The sequence below is a fragment of the Manis javanica genome, chromosome 10 (assembly GCF_040802235.1).
Source record: "Manis javanica isolate MJ-LG chromosome 10, MJ_LKY, whole genome shotgun sequence".
Lineage (NCBI taxonomy): Eukaryota > Metazoa > Chordata > Mammalia > Pholidota > Manidae > Manis > Manis javanica.
This window is the reverse complement of record NC_133165.1, coordinates 38,994,569-39,012,684: the sequence shown is the minus strand read 5'-3', so window position 1 is coordinate 39,012,684 and position 18,116 is coordinate 38,994,569. Positions and strand designations below refer to the sequence as shown.

The following is an 18,116-nucleotide window of genomic DNA, read 5'->3' as shown; positions in this document are numbered from 1 at the left end:
CTTCTTTTTAGCTCTCTATCCTTCCCTTTCAATATCCTGGTATGCCAATTTGTGCCTCCCTCTACTTGAAGAAGGGAGCAGAGAGCTTATACTCCCCAGGTGATTCCAATATACCCCTTTCACACACAACTACACAATCACACCTGCTTCATGACTCTCCCTATTTGCCCTGCTGTCAAATTCATCTGAGAAATACAGATTTAGAGTTTTAATATGTGGAGGTAAGAGGCAGGTGATAATAAATTATGCAGATGGGTTGCTTAAGTTTCAAAACATACCATTCAACCTTCCAGCAATACATGGTGGATCCATTACACAGCTTTATATTTCACCTGAGGGCCAGGGGCTTTCTTCATCATCCTCATTATTTCTTAGAGAAATTTGAGAATCATATTTTTATAAAATCAAAAGTTGTTATTAATAGTCTTATTCATACAGTGTGATAATTTCATTAGCAACTGTTCAGTAGATCATTTTGCCCTCATCTCCAAGGGAACAGCATTTCTGGTCTCATAGCAATGCATTAAAAATGAATGCTACCTACTGTTGACACATCTCAGGCAATTGTTAAATCATAAGTAAGTATAGGTTTTGCTACTTAAAAATTCTTCTGAGGATTTTCATTCTGTTTGGCTTTAGAAAGAAAAATATTTCCCTTTTGAATTTGTGGAACACAAACCAGACAAGTATATTATTTATTAAATTGAAGCTTTCTTGGTAATGAAGAAAACAGTTAATGGCCTTTAGACCCCCACTGATACATAAGCAGTATTTTCAGATTTCATTCACATTCACCCCCCCAAAAAAAAACTGCTACAAATACCATTTTTTTGTAATATTGAGATTCACAAAACTTATAAACCTTAACATCTCAAAACTATCATGGTGCTGAAGGAAGACAGAAGTAAGGGAACCTAAAAGAAAAAATAATGAAAAACCTCCCATTACCAAATGTATAAAAAGCTGTGTTACGTAAGGGAGCTGGTAGGTTTAAGGAGAGAAGAACACAACATAATTATTCTACTAAGATGATATTCTGTAAACTAAAAAATAGCTATTTGAAAACTTTGTTTTTGTAATATGGTGTCTGTAGCATTTAGGAGAAACATTCCTTTTTTCCAATAATATTCTGGTAAAGAACTCAATTAGAAAACATATATTAGAAGAATATGGTCCTAGTGTTAATACAATTATTTTTACAAAAGATGGTGTATAAAAATTTTAAGATCTGTTACAAATTTTGCAAATGATATAGTAATATTCCCTTTTCCTTTTCTAAAATAAAAAATGAGTACAATTCAGTTTATTTACGAGTGTGACTCTCACAGTACTGACACAGAGTCACCTAAGGCACTTGTGCCACCATCAACCTCCACCCAAGGCAGTCAGCAGTGATGCCTGGGCATCTGCGTGTCAACAGAAGCCCCGGAGCTATTCTGACATGGGCGGTCCACTTTGAGAGACATCATTCTGTATGTTACCTATCCAAAAAATATAGCTAACTGCTTCTCAATCTAATTATAGCCAATTTCAACCACTCAGAACCACCACTGGCATTAGGACCTGTCTAGCCTTATTATCCATGATTTCAAGACAGATGCCACAAGCACCTGCTGAGCACATGCTAGGGCCAACAGTGATCACAGACTGACCTGCCACAACAGTGTCACTGTAGGCAGACGAGCAGAGAAGTGGCAGCTTCCGCAGAACTGGGACCAATGAATGCAGGTAGTGTTTTAGCAGTCCATAAGGCAAAGCTCATCAGGCCTCTTGAAAAACACCTGATAGGACTTGCAAGGGTTTGTGAACCATTTTGATTTCCATTCCTGTGTGTGTCCATGAGCACTAGTATGAGGACACACATTGCTTGGTGTGGAAAGACCTGGAGCTCCTGCAGGAACTTTGTTATATCTGCTTGGTCTAAAATTGTCAGCACTTACATCAAAAAGCAATGCTCCAAAAGTCATTTAGAATACCAAAACAGGTTCTCTTAAACATCATCAGGACTTAGCAGTAACTCAAGTACATTAAAACAGTTGAGTTCCCAAGGCAAAGCAGGTCTAATGGAACTGAGGGTTAAGTACAAGGGGTGTGGCTTCACAGTCCCCTCAGTTCGAGCCTCGGGAACTCTCTAAAAGCAAATACTGGTCCTACTCAAACAAAGCATATAATTCAGTATGGTTTTGTCTCAGTATTCACTGAAACATTCCATGAAAAGCTAAAAGGAATGCAGTAATATTTATCTTTATATTTAATTATAAAGAGAGCTAACAGCACTTCTAAGAGGGAGGTCATTCCTTGTTCAGCATAAGATTTCTCTGTGCAAAGCTCTTTTGAGAATGTGCAATAAAACAATTTGACATACAAACATTTATGAAAGCTACTGTTTCAGAAATGCTTTAGCTAACAAACCTCAAGATGAGGTACCAATGACAACCCAGCAGCTGGAGGCAGCCTTAAAAGGATCAAGAACATCATCTGCTGTCAACGTCCAATCAAATCCACCATCTTCCTCTTCCCTTACTGTGCCTGGAGGCCCCAGTTGTCTTCCACAAAAGTGTATCATAGGAAAAGGTTTATAGGAAGAAAAGTTACTTGTAAGACCTTGCATATAATACCTCAAAGTTCAAAGTTCATCATTCTCGCCTTCATAGTAGTATTATGAACATCAGAGGAGAAAAGAAAGATATCCCACAAAAAACTAACAGAGAATACTATAAGATGTTAGCAGATTTAAAAGAAGAACATTACACAGTTATACACATTTAACAAGAACCATACAAAGGTGAGCTGTCAGCAGATGGCTTGGTTTCCAGCCCACTGAGTGCACATTTGGCTCTCTGGGCAGGATGAGACATTAAGCTCTGCCTATGTGCACATACTAAATCTTCAAATGCACCTTTGGCTTTTCCTCCTTGGAAAAAGAAGCAAATAGAGCTTCCAAACATCCAACACTTCTCAAGTAACATTTACCACATAAAGTTGCCTGAGCCTGCCTCAAAGCCCACCCACAATTTCATTTTCAATTAGCAGCTCCTCGAAAGGCAGTAATGAAAGCAGTTGCTAAAGAGCATTCAGATGTCACTGAAAGACTGCAAACCCAAACTGTAAATAGCACATTGTGAGTCGCCTGTCACCACCATCAACTCCCACGGGAATCTCACAACACGTGGCTATCACAACCATCTGCTCAGCTCCCCAACAACACCACTGCAAACCACATAACCATCCACCCACTCCCACCTCCCACTCATTACCTATTGTGCACAGACTTGTGCAGATACGGGATTACTGTGAGCAGAGACTGGAATGCAGAACACATTTAGCCTTATTTCATGTTCTGCAGCTAGGATCTGCCATATGCAGATAATACTGTATATCAGAAGAGGGAAAAGCATAAAATCAAATTAACACAAAATGTAGTTTTAAAGAAAGAAAGGAAGTTTTATCTATCCTTATCAACTACCAAAGTGTAATGGTTAAATCCTGTAAGGAGAAAACTATACTCCCTCGCCCTTCAATCTCAGGTATTGCAGAAATGTACAGTATAAGTAGAGCTGGCAATCATTTCTGTCACCTTCTTCTTCCTAGTCCTCTAACAATATATAGGATTTGCATGGCCTTTAATAAAGTTCTGCATACACACACACAAACATATAACAAATTTTTACTGTGGAATTTAGTGAATGTCACTTTTTTTAATGCAACAATTTCTAGAGGTCTCAGGATCATTCAAGCTGAGTTACTGCCACTTTTTTAACTGCAGTTCCTTTTCCAACTCAGCCATTTTTTCTCTATAGATTTTATTTTATGAGGTAGTAGTCAATGTGCTATAATCTTTTTAAGTTAATTTCTACTAAATTTTAATATAAAAGTATGTATGTCACTTGGGATAAAATGTATTACTGGCCACATCACTCCAAACATCTGTCTCCTGAAGTCAGGGACGTTTCTGTTCACGCTACAAATGCTCAGGGCTGACAGAACACATCCTGAACAACAGTGGAGGAGTCAGGAGACACAAAACAAAACTCTAGAACTCAAAAAAGTTTCAAACTACCCTTGTTTCCAAATGCCCAAGTTAAAACAAAAAAAGCTTCCTATAATTTATTATTTTATTAGTCCCAGGTTTCCTAATTCCAAACACATACCTCCAATATAATTCATAACTAATTCCAAGCAGACACAAGCCTGGATTAGGGGTTCCTCAATAACCACATGTTAAAAATTGGCATCTTATCCTTATTTCAAATCAAGCAAGATTCCAAGAGCAATTATTAGCCAATCTTTTTCCCCCTAGTCTCTTCTGATATGTTTTTATTCATATTTCTGCAGTTCGGGCAAAGGGAAAAAGTAATGTGCAACTTAAATTCATCAGAAGGAAAAATAAAGAATTCTATTCAATGTTTCAGTTTATAATCTAAACATGATTATACAATAAATGAAATCCAAATTAACATATAAACTTGAAATTCTCTGAGCATGAAGTACAAATGATTTAACTGCAGCTCACATTTCTTGCCACAAACTCAGTGTACCTTCCTGCATTTAACCAATATAGCAAACTTATTGATGAAAGAGCACCTATCAAAGCCCATGTCTTTTCATTACTAAGCATAATCCTTAATTACATTAGTGTTTCAAATGCTTTGATTTCCAGAAATCTATAGGCTCTAGAGTTAAGCTGGATAAATACCTGTGTGACTTCAGCATGGATTTTCACCCCAAAACTAATTAGCAATCTTCAAAAAATGTGACTTGAACTGGATCTATTTAATCAAAGTTTTCTATTAGAAATCCCCCTTGCAAGCTAATTTCTATGAGCAACAAATGGCACAGAGAAGTCCTCAAACAATCTGAGTCAGTCCCACAAAATAAAGATCAGGCTCTGGTAGTAAATGCTCTCAGTGGGAAAGAACATGGACTATGGAGATGAACTGCTCCAGCAGATGGGTAGAAGCGTGGCTGGCTGGTGGCTTTGTCACTAGGGCCCTCCTGTACCAACAAAACTACTTACTCCAAATAAGGCCAACACACAATGCTAGTTCACAAGGCAGATGCATCTGCCACACAAACTCTAACAACAGCTCTAATTTGAAAGACTTGGCACTGGGATCAATCCCTCTTCTTCATAGAAATCAGTCTATAGTTTTGGTATCTAAAATTTTGTATATAATTTTGGTATCTACAATATCAGCTACAAATTCTTCACCAAGTGTGATTCCACCATACTAGATTTTCAAGGAGAAGAGCAAATTTCTATTTCTTACAAGCAATTTCTACCCAAATCAACTCGTATAAAGATTTTTATACCACATAAGGCATTCCCACATAAGCTGTTCTCACCAGTAAGGTTGGAGTCTACCTGCGAGGCTCCTGAAACATTCTCAATTTCCTTTATTTTCCTCTCAAATGGTGATCTAATATGGCTAGCCATAATCTCTACAGAGATTGCCTCTTTCTCTGAGAAATTCTGCCCTTAGTTGAATGGCTATTTGGTACCTAAAATTCAGCTGGGAGGGAGACGCTGGAATTTATTTTGACAACCTATCTTGGTGTCTGTTAGAAGAGTTCATATAGTGAACCAAAAATCTCTCCTAGTCCACTTAAGCCTATTTCCTCTAGTTCAGTTCGTACTAGAGGACAGAAAGGACAGACCAATGGACTAAATGGAGATTCATGAAACATCCATTCAGAGTCAAATCTGAGAGTTCTCTGAACTCTCATCAACTTTTCCTCATTGCTTCTCGATTTTTTTAAAAATGATTTTGCTCTCTCAGTGTTTTAAAGTACCAAGTGTTTCATTTTTTAAGTATTTCCTATGGTCTAGAAGTTCAACAAACTGGAATAAAACTAAACTCAGTGCCCTAGTAAGAGTTAAGTCTCCAAAAATGCATCTGAGGAAGTCATCATTGGGCTGGAAGGTCTGGTAGCATGTCACTCCATTGTGATCTTCAGTAGTTTCACTGTGACTTAGTCTCCCAATTAGTGAATAAAGCTCCCTGCAGAGAAGACCTGTACAACCTCTTTTTTGTTCTTCCCACTCCCGTCTAAGTAGGAAAAAAAAAAAAAAACTCCTAACATATCCTTATCAGTAAGAACTAAAATTCTTTTAATGCCTGAATGATCCTATCATAAGGCAAATAGCTTTGCATAGGCTAAATGGAAGCCTAGAGGGAGTGGTCTTGCACTCTTCTGTATCACAGTTAACTTGTTCCTTTCTTCATTTTTTAAAAACCCCTTTGGAAATTAAGGAAAGTATTCAAATTTGCCATATAGAAAAATGCAACTGTTTTACAACAGGACAGTTGCCAGCTTAGCACCTTCTAAGTCAGTATGTATTTATACTTAAAAACATAATCCAATCAATGAGTTCCATTGGGGTAGTTGAACACCAATTAAAAATCTTATTTTCACCAATATAGAAAAATACTATGAGGACTGGGGTTTTATAATAAAGCAAGATAAAGAAAAGGCAGTTTGGTTTTAGAACTACACGTCTCTCTTGTAAAAGTATATAATTGCACTCTCACAGTAAAAAGATTAGCTGCCTTGAACGGATTCTCAGAGAAAAAATCCTATTATTCCTCTCCACTAAGGTGTAACATCTTCCCATAATTACAGGAAAGCTGTGCATTAAGTTGCATGCTCAGGAAGTAACCATTTCCTAATAAGATGCAAACCTAATCCACTCTCTCCAAGTCAAAAATGAAGACTATGTTCTCACCTTCCACTGCCCTCTTTCATCTGTCGTTCTTCCACTTATAACTCCCTCAATAAGAGGTGCTAAGCAGCAATCAATCAATTTAGAAATTCTCATTAAGGACCACTCTCATCTCAAGGTCTCCTCCCAGCTAAGAGGGTCAGATTCAGTTACTTTATTTGGTAGGAGGCATAGGCAAGAGAAAAAAGTAACTGTGATGCATATGGGCATCTAGTTTGACAGGAAAGCAATTTCCAATATTTGTAAAACAAGTTTTTGAATATCTACTATGGCCATTAAACCCTTGTGTGTCATTTTTGTCAACAATCACGTAACAGACGGCACTTGCTTGGGCTTACACACAACTAGCCATGCCTCTCCCACTAGGGATACATCTCATTCACTCCTCTCCTTTAAATGTCTTCAGGCTGCTGATCAGTTACAGATTCCAAAACTAAACTACCTTCAGATCCACTACGGTCTTCCCTTATAGACCTCAACAACACTATACATCTCTGTGTTATTCATAAATTTAATTAAAGAATCATGGAAACTCAGCAGGAGGAGCCCAAGCAATCTACTCCAAACTTCTCACTTTACAGACAGGCAGCAGCAGACAGAGATTCATCCGAGGTGTCAGAACAGTACATGTGATCCTAGGAATACTGCAAATGAAAGTATCAGAGCTTTATCTCAATTATCAACTTTCAATTCCCTCCCTCCTAGAAAAATAACACTCAATTTGGAAAGTGTCTCTTGACATCAACACTGAAGATAAGAAAACACCACTTGCTTTTAAAAGCCTTACATAGGCCAAAGGCAGAATTCATTCTTTCCTTCTCCATGATTCATAAGGAGTGAGTCAAAATAATTGTTTTTCATGTATTTTACCTAAAACAAGGACAGCTTTAACTTCAAATACCATTAGTACCAGATGAATGACCACTAAGACCAAAGCTACTCAAATTGGAGACATACAAGTCCTAGTCTTCCTTTATGACCATAAAATCTTTCACCAAAGGAGAAAGTAGAGAATTTTGAGGACAGAGAATAGAAGCTAGATAATGTCTGGGAGTAAGAGACTCAAGGATGAGGTACCACAACTTGTATAGACTCAGAATTAAACTTCCTAAAAGGGTAAGAAGGCTTCCCCAACCCTGTTGGGACAGAGGGCCTGAAGGAGAGGTGGCAGTTACACAGCAACCTCTCTACACTGAGAATAATAACTTTTCTCACATAGCTCATACAGAGAGATATAAGTTAGGAGGCACCAATACCACAGGAACATTATCTTTATAGAACCTAGCCTTTCCTCCCTCACCCCACTCTCTGTCCAAAAAGAAATTAAAATAAAAATATAAATCTTCATCCAAATGTGGTTGCTTTCAAACTTTCTAGCTCTTACTCTACTTTCTGAACTTGATAGTTTATTCTGTTTCTTCTTACGCCTTCATAGGCCATTTCTATGACCAAAATCACTCTCGCTGACCAACCTACTCACACAGTTCCTAGAAAAGCTCATAGACCCCTACATCCTATGACCTGGAGTTCTGTTTCCCCTCATGTCCAATACTTACCTCAAATGAGAGAGACAGAATATGCAGGGAAAATAGCCAGAGAAATCTGGGTCTAAACCCTGGCTCTGTCCTTCACTGCTAAGTGGCTTGGAACAAGTTACATTCTCTTTGAGCCCTAGTTTCTCTACCTGTAAGGCAAACAAATTAACCACTACCCAAGACTGTCTTGAGAATTACAGATTATACTTCACAAACTCCCTCACTGAATGAATGTAATGTAGTATGCATTAGATAAACATTAATAATTTCTATAAACTCCCATCTGGCATTTCATTTCAGGACACATAAATAGCTTTAAAAAAACACCCTGTGTGTCAAATTTGGGGACACTTTCCTGAGATCCTTCTGAGTCCCTGCTGAAATCCATCACTCCAGATGTTTTCTTAGGAGTATTTCCTTCATTACCTATCAGGCTGAGCTCTGATACCAACTGCCCACTAGATTTTATTGAAGCTTTGGTCCTTCCAATCTTTTAACTTAAAATAATCACCAAAAATATATTCTTGGATTTTATAATAATGATTTCTAAACCAGCTTGACCATTGCCAAATAGTAAATTTTTAAGACTACAAACTTCTGTGTCTTGCCCCCTAGATATTCTGTTTATTTTATCCTAGGAGGGGGCAAGGAATTTTTATCTAATAAAGTTCATAGTATGATTCTAATTATCTGTGAGGTTTTGGAACCAGTGTTTTGTATGATCCCAGATCTTCCCCCTCTGCAGAGAAACATCTGCAAACTAGAAATTACCTGGCTAGCTTCTAATTAGCAGCACCTGCTCTGTGAACCACACTCCCTTCCTCTGCTTCCTTCAAGTGACAGTCAATTCTACCCTGTGGCCCCACCAAAACAATTAAGATACACCCAGGACACAGGCAACTCAGCAGGCACTAAAGACTCTGGATTTCTGCAAAAAAAATGCTATCAACAGCTTCATTTCTCATTATTAATCTATCTCATGTGGGGATTTCTACAGGCAGAAAGGCTCCCCAAATGCCAAGAGCTATATTTTCTTGTAGATCATTGAAACTTAATTATTAACAGACCAGTAAGTCCCACTACCAGACTTTCATACAATCACCAGATCACAAAGACAGTCTTGAATTATGGGCTATGGGAAATAGCTAAAAATCCAAAAAGGCAAATTCATTTCTTCACCACTGCTCTCCCACAGGCGACTATATTTGAGTTTCCCTTGAAGATATAAATCTTAGGTAATGCAATGCTTGCACACAAACATTTTAACACCTCAGAACCTAGGGATACATAATATACATGATCCAATCAATCTGTTACATTTGTCCTAATTATGAGGATATCTCCGCATGCCAGTCTACCCTAACTACCACCAAGACTTGAGTCAGTCTGTCCTAAATGCCAGTAGCACCAGCATCAAGCGTTGTTACCCAGAGCACATCTGACTAAAAGGGTATCATGCTGAAGTTTCAAACTGTACTAGAAACAGTGCATGTGGTTTAGTACATTGGTTTAGAAGCAAGCACACAGGAGCATCTGACCACGCATATCTTCTCCACCTGTTAGGAAGAACGACAAAGGAGCAGGAACCTGAGCAAGGGGTTTGCAGCTACAGAAAAGAACAAGTGCAAGCTTCCTCACCTGTCTGAGTCCCTTCGGCATTTTCTTTCTCTTCCCAAGGTGCTGGCAGAGATTGCGGTCATTTTCCCGGTCTGAGCTGTAATGGTTGGGGTGGCTGAGTCTGCTCTTCTTGGAGTGAAAGGACAAGCCATTGCTAAGTGCTTCTCGTTTCTTCTTGGTCAGAGGCGTCTGGCATTTCTCCACACGTTCCTGAGGCTTAAGTGCTACATCTTTCTGTACGAACGAAGAGGAAAGAGATACATAGGTAACTAGGGTCGCACCAAAATATAGATATAACGGAGCTACTAGAAGGAGGGGCAGAAAATTGGCCATGAGAATACCTAAAATTAAGAAACATGGCTCTCAACTTTTCTGAATCCCTAATGCCACCACAATATGCCCCTTCTATTCTTGTAGGGCAGAAAACAAAGCACAAAGTATCTATCCATTAAAAGTGGTTTCACTGCTGCCTGAGATAGTGGCTTTCCATTTGATTCTGTGCCGGGTCCAACACACAATGACATTCCCCAAGGAGGCTCACTGCACTCATTTCCCAAGCTGGTACATCAATTATGTTTCAGACAAGGAGTACTAAGTGCATGCATGATTCAGAAAAGACAGTACAAGACTGAACATAACAAGGGCCAGGTGGATGTGAGCCAGCAAGAAACTGTCAATTCATGGGATTACACTGTTTCCTTAATACATTATATATTTTTACCACAAGTTCCTGTGAGCATCTTTAATCTCCACTTCTTTGCAAAATGTAAAGAATTTTCATAATTCCTTATGAATGATCTTCATAATTAATATTATTATCACCATGATCTGCAGTAACTTTTCATTTATTCCTGTGTGTGGCTGGGGGATGAGGGGAAAGGTAGGAGAAGTGTAATGGATGTCCTAGAACTGAAAGCAGCATCTAGAGAAACTGCAGGTTGGCATTTCAGGCCACAAGAACTAGTATAATTGTGTGCCTGCAGGCTGCTCAGAGTCTAGTGAAATACAAAAAGACCTGGGTTCCAGCCCTGGCACTGATATTATTCATTTGGGACTTGAAGTATGTCACATCAAGTGGCTGATATGATACATGTGAGTGTCCTTTGAACCCTGAGAAATGCTGAGAAAATACTTTATTAGATAAAAATTCCTTGCCCCCTCCTAGGATAAAATAAACAGAATATCTAGGGGGCAAGACACAGAACTAAAATTAAAAAGATATGGCACTTAATCACTTGTAAATGAGTGGATATGATCCTATTTACACTGTAAATGCTCCTTCCATCTGAACCTCACCCCTGCACAAATTCTGTTTCTGTGGTCTTAAACACACATTTAAAAATAAAACCAAAATATTTACCCATTTCTCCTCTCAAAATGTTACTCTCTCATTCCTCTCCCTCATAGCCAATATTCTTGAGGCAGTTATCCCCTCTGCTGCTTCCCAACACACCCCAACACACCCCACTGACATCCACAGTGCTCCTCCTTTCCCCAAATCAGCTATGGCCATTAGTTTGGGACCGTGCACCTTTGCATCTGCTCTGCCTTGGCCTCAGAAGTCCTTCTTTCCACACCCGTCCCTTTTCTAGGAAAACTCTTGGCAGTGCTGCCCCCTCAGGAAGTTCTCTCTTGTAATGCAAAACACTGTTGCTCATGCCTTCACTCATTTAACAAATATATTTTGTGCACCCAGTATATGCCAAGTACAAACCTTGCACTGTCTTATAGGTAGTAGGAAAACAATTGTGAGAGGAAAAAATCCCTATCTCATGGAGCTTAGAATTAGGAACATATACAAACCAAATCACAGAAACAAACATCTAGTTGCAAACTGAACTAACTAACTGCTCTAAAGGAAAGGCAAAGGGTGCTAAAACTGGGAGAAATAATCTAGTTCAGAGGAGGGGTTGCTGCTGAAGAGATAACTGCTGTTTGACCTAGTTCTGAAAGTCTGAGCAAAGAGAACAGCTTGTGCAAGAGCCCTGAGGCAGCTGGTTGCATGATCCCTTGAAAAAATGAGAGCAGGGACTAAGTATCATTCATCTCAGTAACCCCAGTACTTCACACACAGAATAAGACAAATAATAATTGGTATACATATTTGTGTTTTCTAGATAAATGAGACAATTAGTTAAAACATCCAAATATATAAACCATAATAGTGATTTAATAATATCCTAAGCCACCCCTAACACAGAGTGAGGCAAGCCAGAATAGTTGATTGAAGCAAGAAACCAAGGAACCTCGCAGGCACTGCTGACACAAGAACAACCACAGCAAACAGCAAGAAGGCCCAGAAATGGAAGAAGGCCTTATCCTTAGAGCAAGAAGATATCAAAGATAACAATCTTATAAGGCAAATGAGTGGCTTCAGGTCTGTTCTAGCGGCTGTTGCTGCAGATGATTTACCCTCTGCCACTGGAGAGGCAGCTCTCCTGAGGCAGTGAAGACGTGACGATAAATGTTTAGGGGACAAGCCAAGATGGAAGCAAGTGCACATGGCCATTGATTCCACAGTCTCTGAACTTTGTACACTCTGCCTAACAGATGGTAAATATTCAATAAATGTCTGCTATATTTATTCCTTTGTCCAGTGTCCATTTCCACAGTCAACTATGTCAGAGATCTGCTCAGCTCGAACTGTTCTGTGTTTAGCCTCAAATGTAAACAAAACAATCAGCTAACATGAGAAGACACACATGAATAATGGCAACACTGGCAGAAGCAGCTGGATGAGTTCCATCCTGGGCTGCTTTATATATGATAAACTTGTGCCACTTCAAAGGGTAATATATAATCTCTCCACAGGGTAAAAAAACTCCTTTCTTTGTCATACAACCCACCTACTGTCCTGCATCAAATGCATGTGGAGTATCAATTTAATAAACAAATGATACTTAATAATGTATCAATTGTGTTTTTTAAAAAAATTATGTCATTCTCTTTGAAGACCAAATCTTCTTTCATACTAAAGGTGCTCCGAAGTATACTGAAAATTATGTGCAATTCCATTCAAATGTAAATTAATATTTGAGTATGGTACAATTTTTTCCAAATCCATTTTATTTTCATGTAGCATATTAATCAAGGCATTCTCACTGTACCACAGAATACTTACACAGAGCAAATGCACCCCATGCCGTGGCATTAGCTTGTAAGAGACCTACCCAAGACCTACCAGCAGTGACACAATCATCTCAGCTCCAATTAATACTGAGATTTTCAACTCTGGAGGGTGTGTGTGGGGGGAGGAGGGAAAGAAGAAAGAGAAGATCAAAGTGTGTATAGAGGTGATGGCTTAAGAGGTGAGTCTTTAAGAAGCTTTTATTATGTAATAGGTTTATATTTTCAAATATCAGAGATTATCTTTATTCTTTCAAATATACAGTTCTATTTATAAATTACAGACCCTTTGGTATAATTCCTAAATAAACCAGGCCATGTTTTTCCCTCTATAAACATTTATTGGCGTTTTACTAAATATGAAGTAAAATAATCACGTAACTTCTCACTGACTGTCTTGGGGAGGAAACAATGACAAAACGTGTCCATGTAAACAATGAGACTGAAAGACAGACTGATTCTAAAGAGCTGTTCACACAGTGACAAACATGTGTATGTGTGCCTATATCCATCTGCCAGCCCACCACTAACAAACTATTATGACTAATTTAAGAATTTCCTTAAAGAAATCTGGGCAGTCTATAAAGTACTGCTATAATACGGTGAGAAATTGTCTAGTTTATATATAACTCATTAAGATCAATGAATCACAGTTACCAAAGGCCTTTTGATTCATTAGTCTCCCATGATCTAGGCTATCAACTCCCAAAGAAAATTAATGTCCATCAGTATTATATGCAGTGCTTTTTGAAAGAAAGGTAACTTATGCCCCAGACTTGGCAAGAGAAGCACTTAGCAAAAAGCACTGGGAGGGAAAGGGGAGGAAGGCAGCAAGATGAGGAAGAGGCCTGGAAAAAATGTTTTAAGGCATTCATCTGACAATCACAGAAGCAAGAAATCTAGTCAGCCAACAACAGAGGGCTGGCTGGAGGGAAAAAGATTTTGACATATTTGCTGGCAATACAGGGGGTAAGTGCATAAGCCATGCATAACAGATGGGAATAGGTTTCATCAATAGTTGAAATTATGTGATTTTTAGGTCAATGGTGATGGAGGGCAGGGTCACAGCAGTGCATATGCTCAGAGGCTCAGAGACTGACTAATCAAGGCAATTTCCTTCACCAGCCTTCTTCAAACTAGGTGACCTCACTCTTGACTCTCCCTTCTCCCAGATCACAATCTTCCACCGGATGTTTGCTCTGTTACTCTTGAATTGCAAAATGTGATAGCTCAGGGTTGTACAAATGAGAGGCAAGCAAAAATACAATGGATGAAAGGCTGTGGAGGCTGCAGGGCCCCCATCTGCTGATCACAGATGAAGCCAGGGACAATGGAAAATGAGGACACACTTTGCCTGCCTTGTATGGAACAGGTTTTAGAAAGTTTCCTTCTGATTTTTCCAATCAAACTATTCTGAGGGCAGCCCATCACTTACAAGGCATCTGTGGTATGTGTGTCTGCATGTGCCCATCTGTACATGTATGTATGAAGGAGGGCTACAATTTAAAAGGAACCTTTTCTGTTAGTTATTAGATCTTAGGGACTTGCAAACAAAATAACAAAGAAGAATAGGAAAAAGTGCTTTACATCACCATCAAAAGACATTAATGGCTGTATGCTGTCATTTTATTCTGTCAAGCCCTTTGTTGGTTTATTGTATTGCATTTGTACTTGTTTTTGAATGGTTTCACATACATTGTTTTCATCACCTCTCCTAAGTGCAAAAGAAGTCATAACAGCAAGTAAAAAGTTTAAAAAGAAACAAAATACAGCCCTGTTAAAACTTAATTTTATGTGGGTATGTTCACATTCATCACCACTTTGGACTTTTAAACAAAAGGAACAGATGTTCAAGACCTAAACTTTTCAGTAAGTAGAAGACACTGTAGGAATTTACAAACAAAATTACCAATATGGAGTTCAAAAGAACAATATTTCATGTTCATATCCTCTAAAAACAAATTAAAATACCTAGTATAGGACAGACACTTTTCCACTTTTTAAAAATATCTAAGAAAGAATCCCTGAACTTGGGTTGTTTAATGGGGCAGCAGGTAAACCACTGAGCTATTACATAGTCAGGTGAGTTAGGTGGGGTGCAACCAAGGTGCTCTGTACTGCTGTTGTTCCCATTGCATTAAAACTGCAGCCCTGTATTGGCACAAAGGTAGAAAAACAGACCAGTGGAGTGGAACAGAGTATAGAAATAGACCCATATATATATATGGACAACTGGCAAAAGCACAAAAGCAGTTCTGTGGAGAAATAATCTTTTTAATAAATGTTAATAGAACAACTAGATAGCCATACGCAAAAAGAAAACACTAATTTTAACTCGTTATCTCAATCTAATTAGAAAAATTAACTCAAAATATAAACCTAAATGGAAAATCTAAAACTATAAATCCTCCAAAAGAAGACATCAGAGAAAACTTTTGTAACCTCAGGTTAGGCAAAGATTTCTTAGACATGATATGCACCATCTGTAGAAGAACAAATTGAAAAATTACACTTTATTAAAAATTAAAACTTCTACTCTTCAAAAGACACTGTTAAGAAAATGAAGAGACAAGTCACAGAATGGAAAAAATATGCAAAGTGTGTATCTGATAAAAGTTTTGTATACAGAATATGTATTTTTTTAACTCTTAAAAATACATAAAATAAACAACCCAATTTTTAAATGGAGGAAAGATTTGAACAGGTGGTTAAAGAAGAAATATGGATGGTAAATAAATACATGAAAAAATGCTTAACATCAGCAGTCATCAAGAAAATGCGATTAAAACTACAATGAGATAACTACATACATACAAGAATAGCTAAAATGAAAAAGAATAGCCATGTCAAGTGTCAGCAAGGATGTGGAGGAACTTTCATACACTACTGGTAGGAATCTGAAATGGTACAGCCACTTTGGAAAACAATTTGACCATTTCTTTCAAAGTTCAAAGCACATCTACCATATGATCCAACAATCCTATGCTTAGGTATTTCCCCAAAGAAATAAAAGCACATGTCCACATAAAGATTTGCACATGATTGTTCAGATGAGCTTGATTTGTTATAACCTAAAAATGGAAACAACTCAATGCACATCAACAGATGAATAAATTCCGATATAACCACTCAAGTGGAATATTACTCGGCAAAAGAAGGAATGGCCTCTTTGATACATGACACAACTTATATAAATCTCAAAATAATTATGCTAAGTAAAAGAATGCATACACAAAAGAATGTATTAGGTATGATTCCTAGAATTTATATTTCATATAACACAGAAAAATATAATAAATAAATGAAAAATTATGTATAATTTACCTACATAGAATTCCAGGAAATATAAAATGATCAACAGAGACAGAAAACAGATGAGTGGTTCCTTGGGATAGATAGGAAGAGGAGATTATATAGGGACATACTTTTGGCATAATGGACATATTCATTGTCTTGATTGTGGCAATGGTTTCATGAGTATATGCACATCTCAAAACGTACCAGACTTCATACTTATAATTCATGCAGTTTACTGGTATGTCAATTACACCTCAAAAGAGTTTTTAATAAATGGCGACCTTTGCCATCACGCACAACTGGCTATCACCATTACCAACAAGTAGATTACACTCTGTGTCCATCAAAAGGAACTCTTCTTTCACACTGCTGACACAAAGAGAGGACCACACTTTGGAAGCTGGCATTAGCCCATGATGTGGCCATGAAGTTTCCCTGAAGACAGTTCAACTGTAAACGCTGATGTCTCAGTCAGACTAAAGAGCAAAGACTGATCTTCAAAACATTTTCAGCTACAAGGTGTACTTTACATTGTACCTTTTTTCCTACACTTCTGACAATCGATTCTCAGTTATTCAGTGGATAAACTTTGTGAAGTCTTCCTACCTTTCTTTCTATTACCATGGTAACTGTTTGGCTACACCCTCTTTCAATGAACTCTAATCAAAAAGCAAAGAAAGAAACATAAGTAAATTTGTACTGTTCCTACATGTCAAATGCGGCAGCTTATTAAAATGTTTAAAACATAATACATATGACATAAAGGAATCCAAACAGAGAGGGAAAAAGACTAAAAAGAGAGTGAGAGATCAAGTGCAGACAAATTCAACATATAAAAGTACCAGTGAAAGAAGTGTGCCATTGCAGAAGTGAAGAGCAAAAATAAATTGAAAAAAAAGAAAGAGAAAAAAAGGAAAAAAAACACAAAACCAGTCACTCAAAAGCTCTCCCAAATTCAGTTATGGGATGAGATCTTAGACATCAGCTTGAGATTTTTGCAGACTCTGTGAACTGAAAACGTCCCAGCAGTCTCCCATTCCCATAGATAATTGAGAGTTGGCTGCTGTTAGACCTTAACACTCTCAAAGTGGTTGAGTCCCTGGCAACCAGATGCTATTGCTTAAAACAGTTTAGGTTCTTAGCCCTGAAGGATTCCTAAAATTGGATTACAGTCCCTCCAGATAATCTGAGAAATATAGCATGACGAAAAGGAAAACTTAAAAAAAAATTTAACTCCTATATAAGAGCAATACTCTGAAAGCTGAGCACAGCATGACTGCAGCAGAAAATCTCATCAGCAAGGGCTTCAGGGCAGTAATGTACACAAAGGGAGAGTCCAAAAGGGGGCAGAACCACACAACAGAGGACAGCATAGTGGAAGCCAGAAGAGAAACTGAGAGCCATGCAATTCTCAGGCTTCTGGAGGGCAGGAGCAGGGCTTGCTACCTCAAAAGGAGCAAGCACAGCACCAAAAAAAATTTCAATTGCTTTTTCATGCACGCAAATTTAATCTATTAGGATCACACACACATTTGAAAGAATGTGTATTTCTAAATGATGCTCTTTTAATTAACCAATATTCATTTTTTGACTAGGCATCCATGCAAAAGATGGGAAAGGGTTAATGTAATTATTATATGTAGCAAAAGAATTAGGAATTAGGTCTTCCATGGAACATTCAGGTTTAGCTACACAGGGACGGTGGATCTGACTTCATCATCATCTCTGAATTCTTAGCAGAGAATCCACTACAAGGCGCAGGTAAGCAGCTTTTGAACAAATGGATCAGAGACTATTTCTGTCACTCTAGAAGCTGT

At 38.1% G+C, this 18,116-nt stretch overlaps 1 protein-coding gene across 4 annotated transcripts in view; it reads right to left on the bottom strand.

The window, feature by feature from the left end:
- Positions 1-18,116, bottom strand: part of AUTS2 (activator of transcription and developmental regulator AUTS2) — a 1,201,476-nt gene that overhangs the window by 897,070 nt on the left and 286,290 nt on the right. For all 4 annotated transcript variants that reach the window (XM_073215214.1, XM_073215215.1, XM_073215216.1 and 1 more), the window contains one exon: positions 9,898-10,110. In XM_073215214.1, the coding sequence (XP_073071315.1) occupies positions 9,898-10,110 (213 nt within the window). The remainder of the gene's footprint in view (positions 1-9,897; positions 10,111-18,116) is intronic.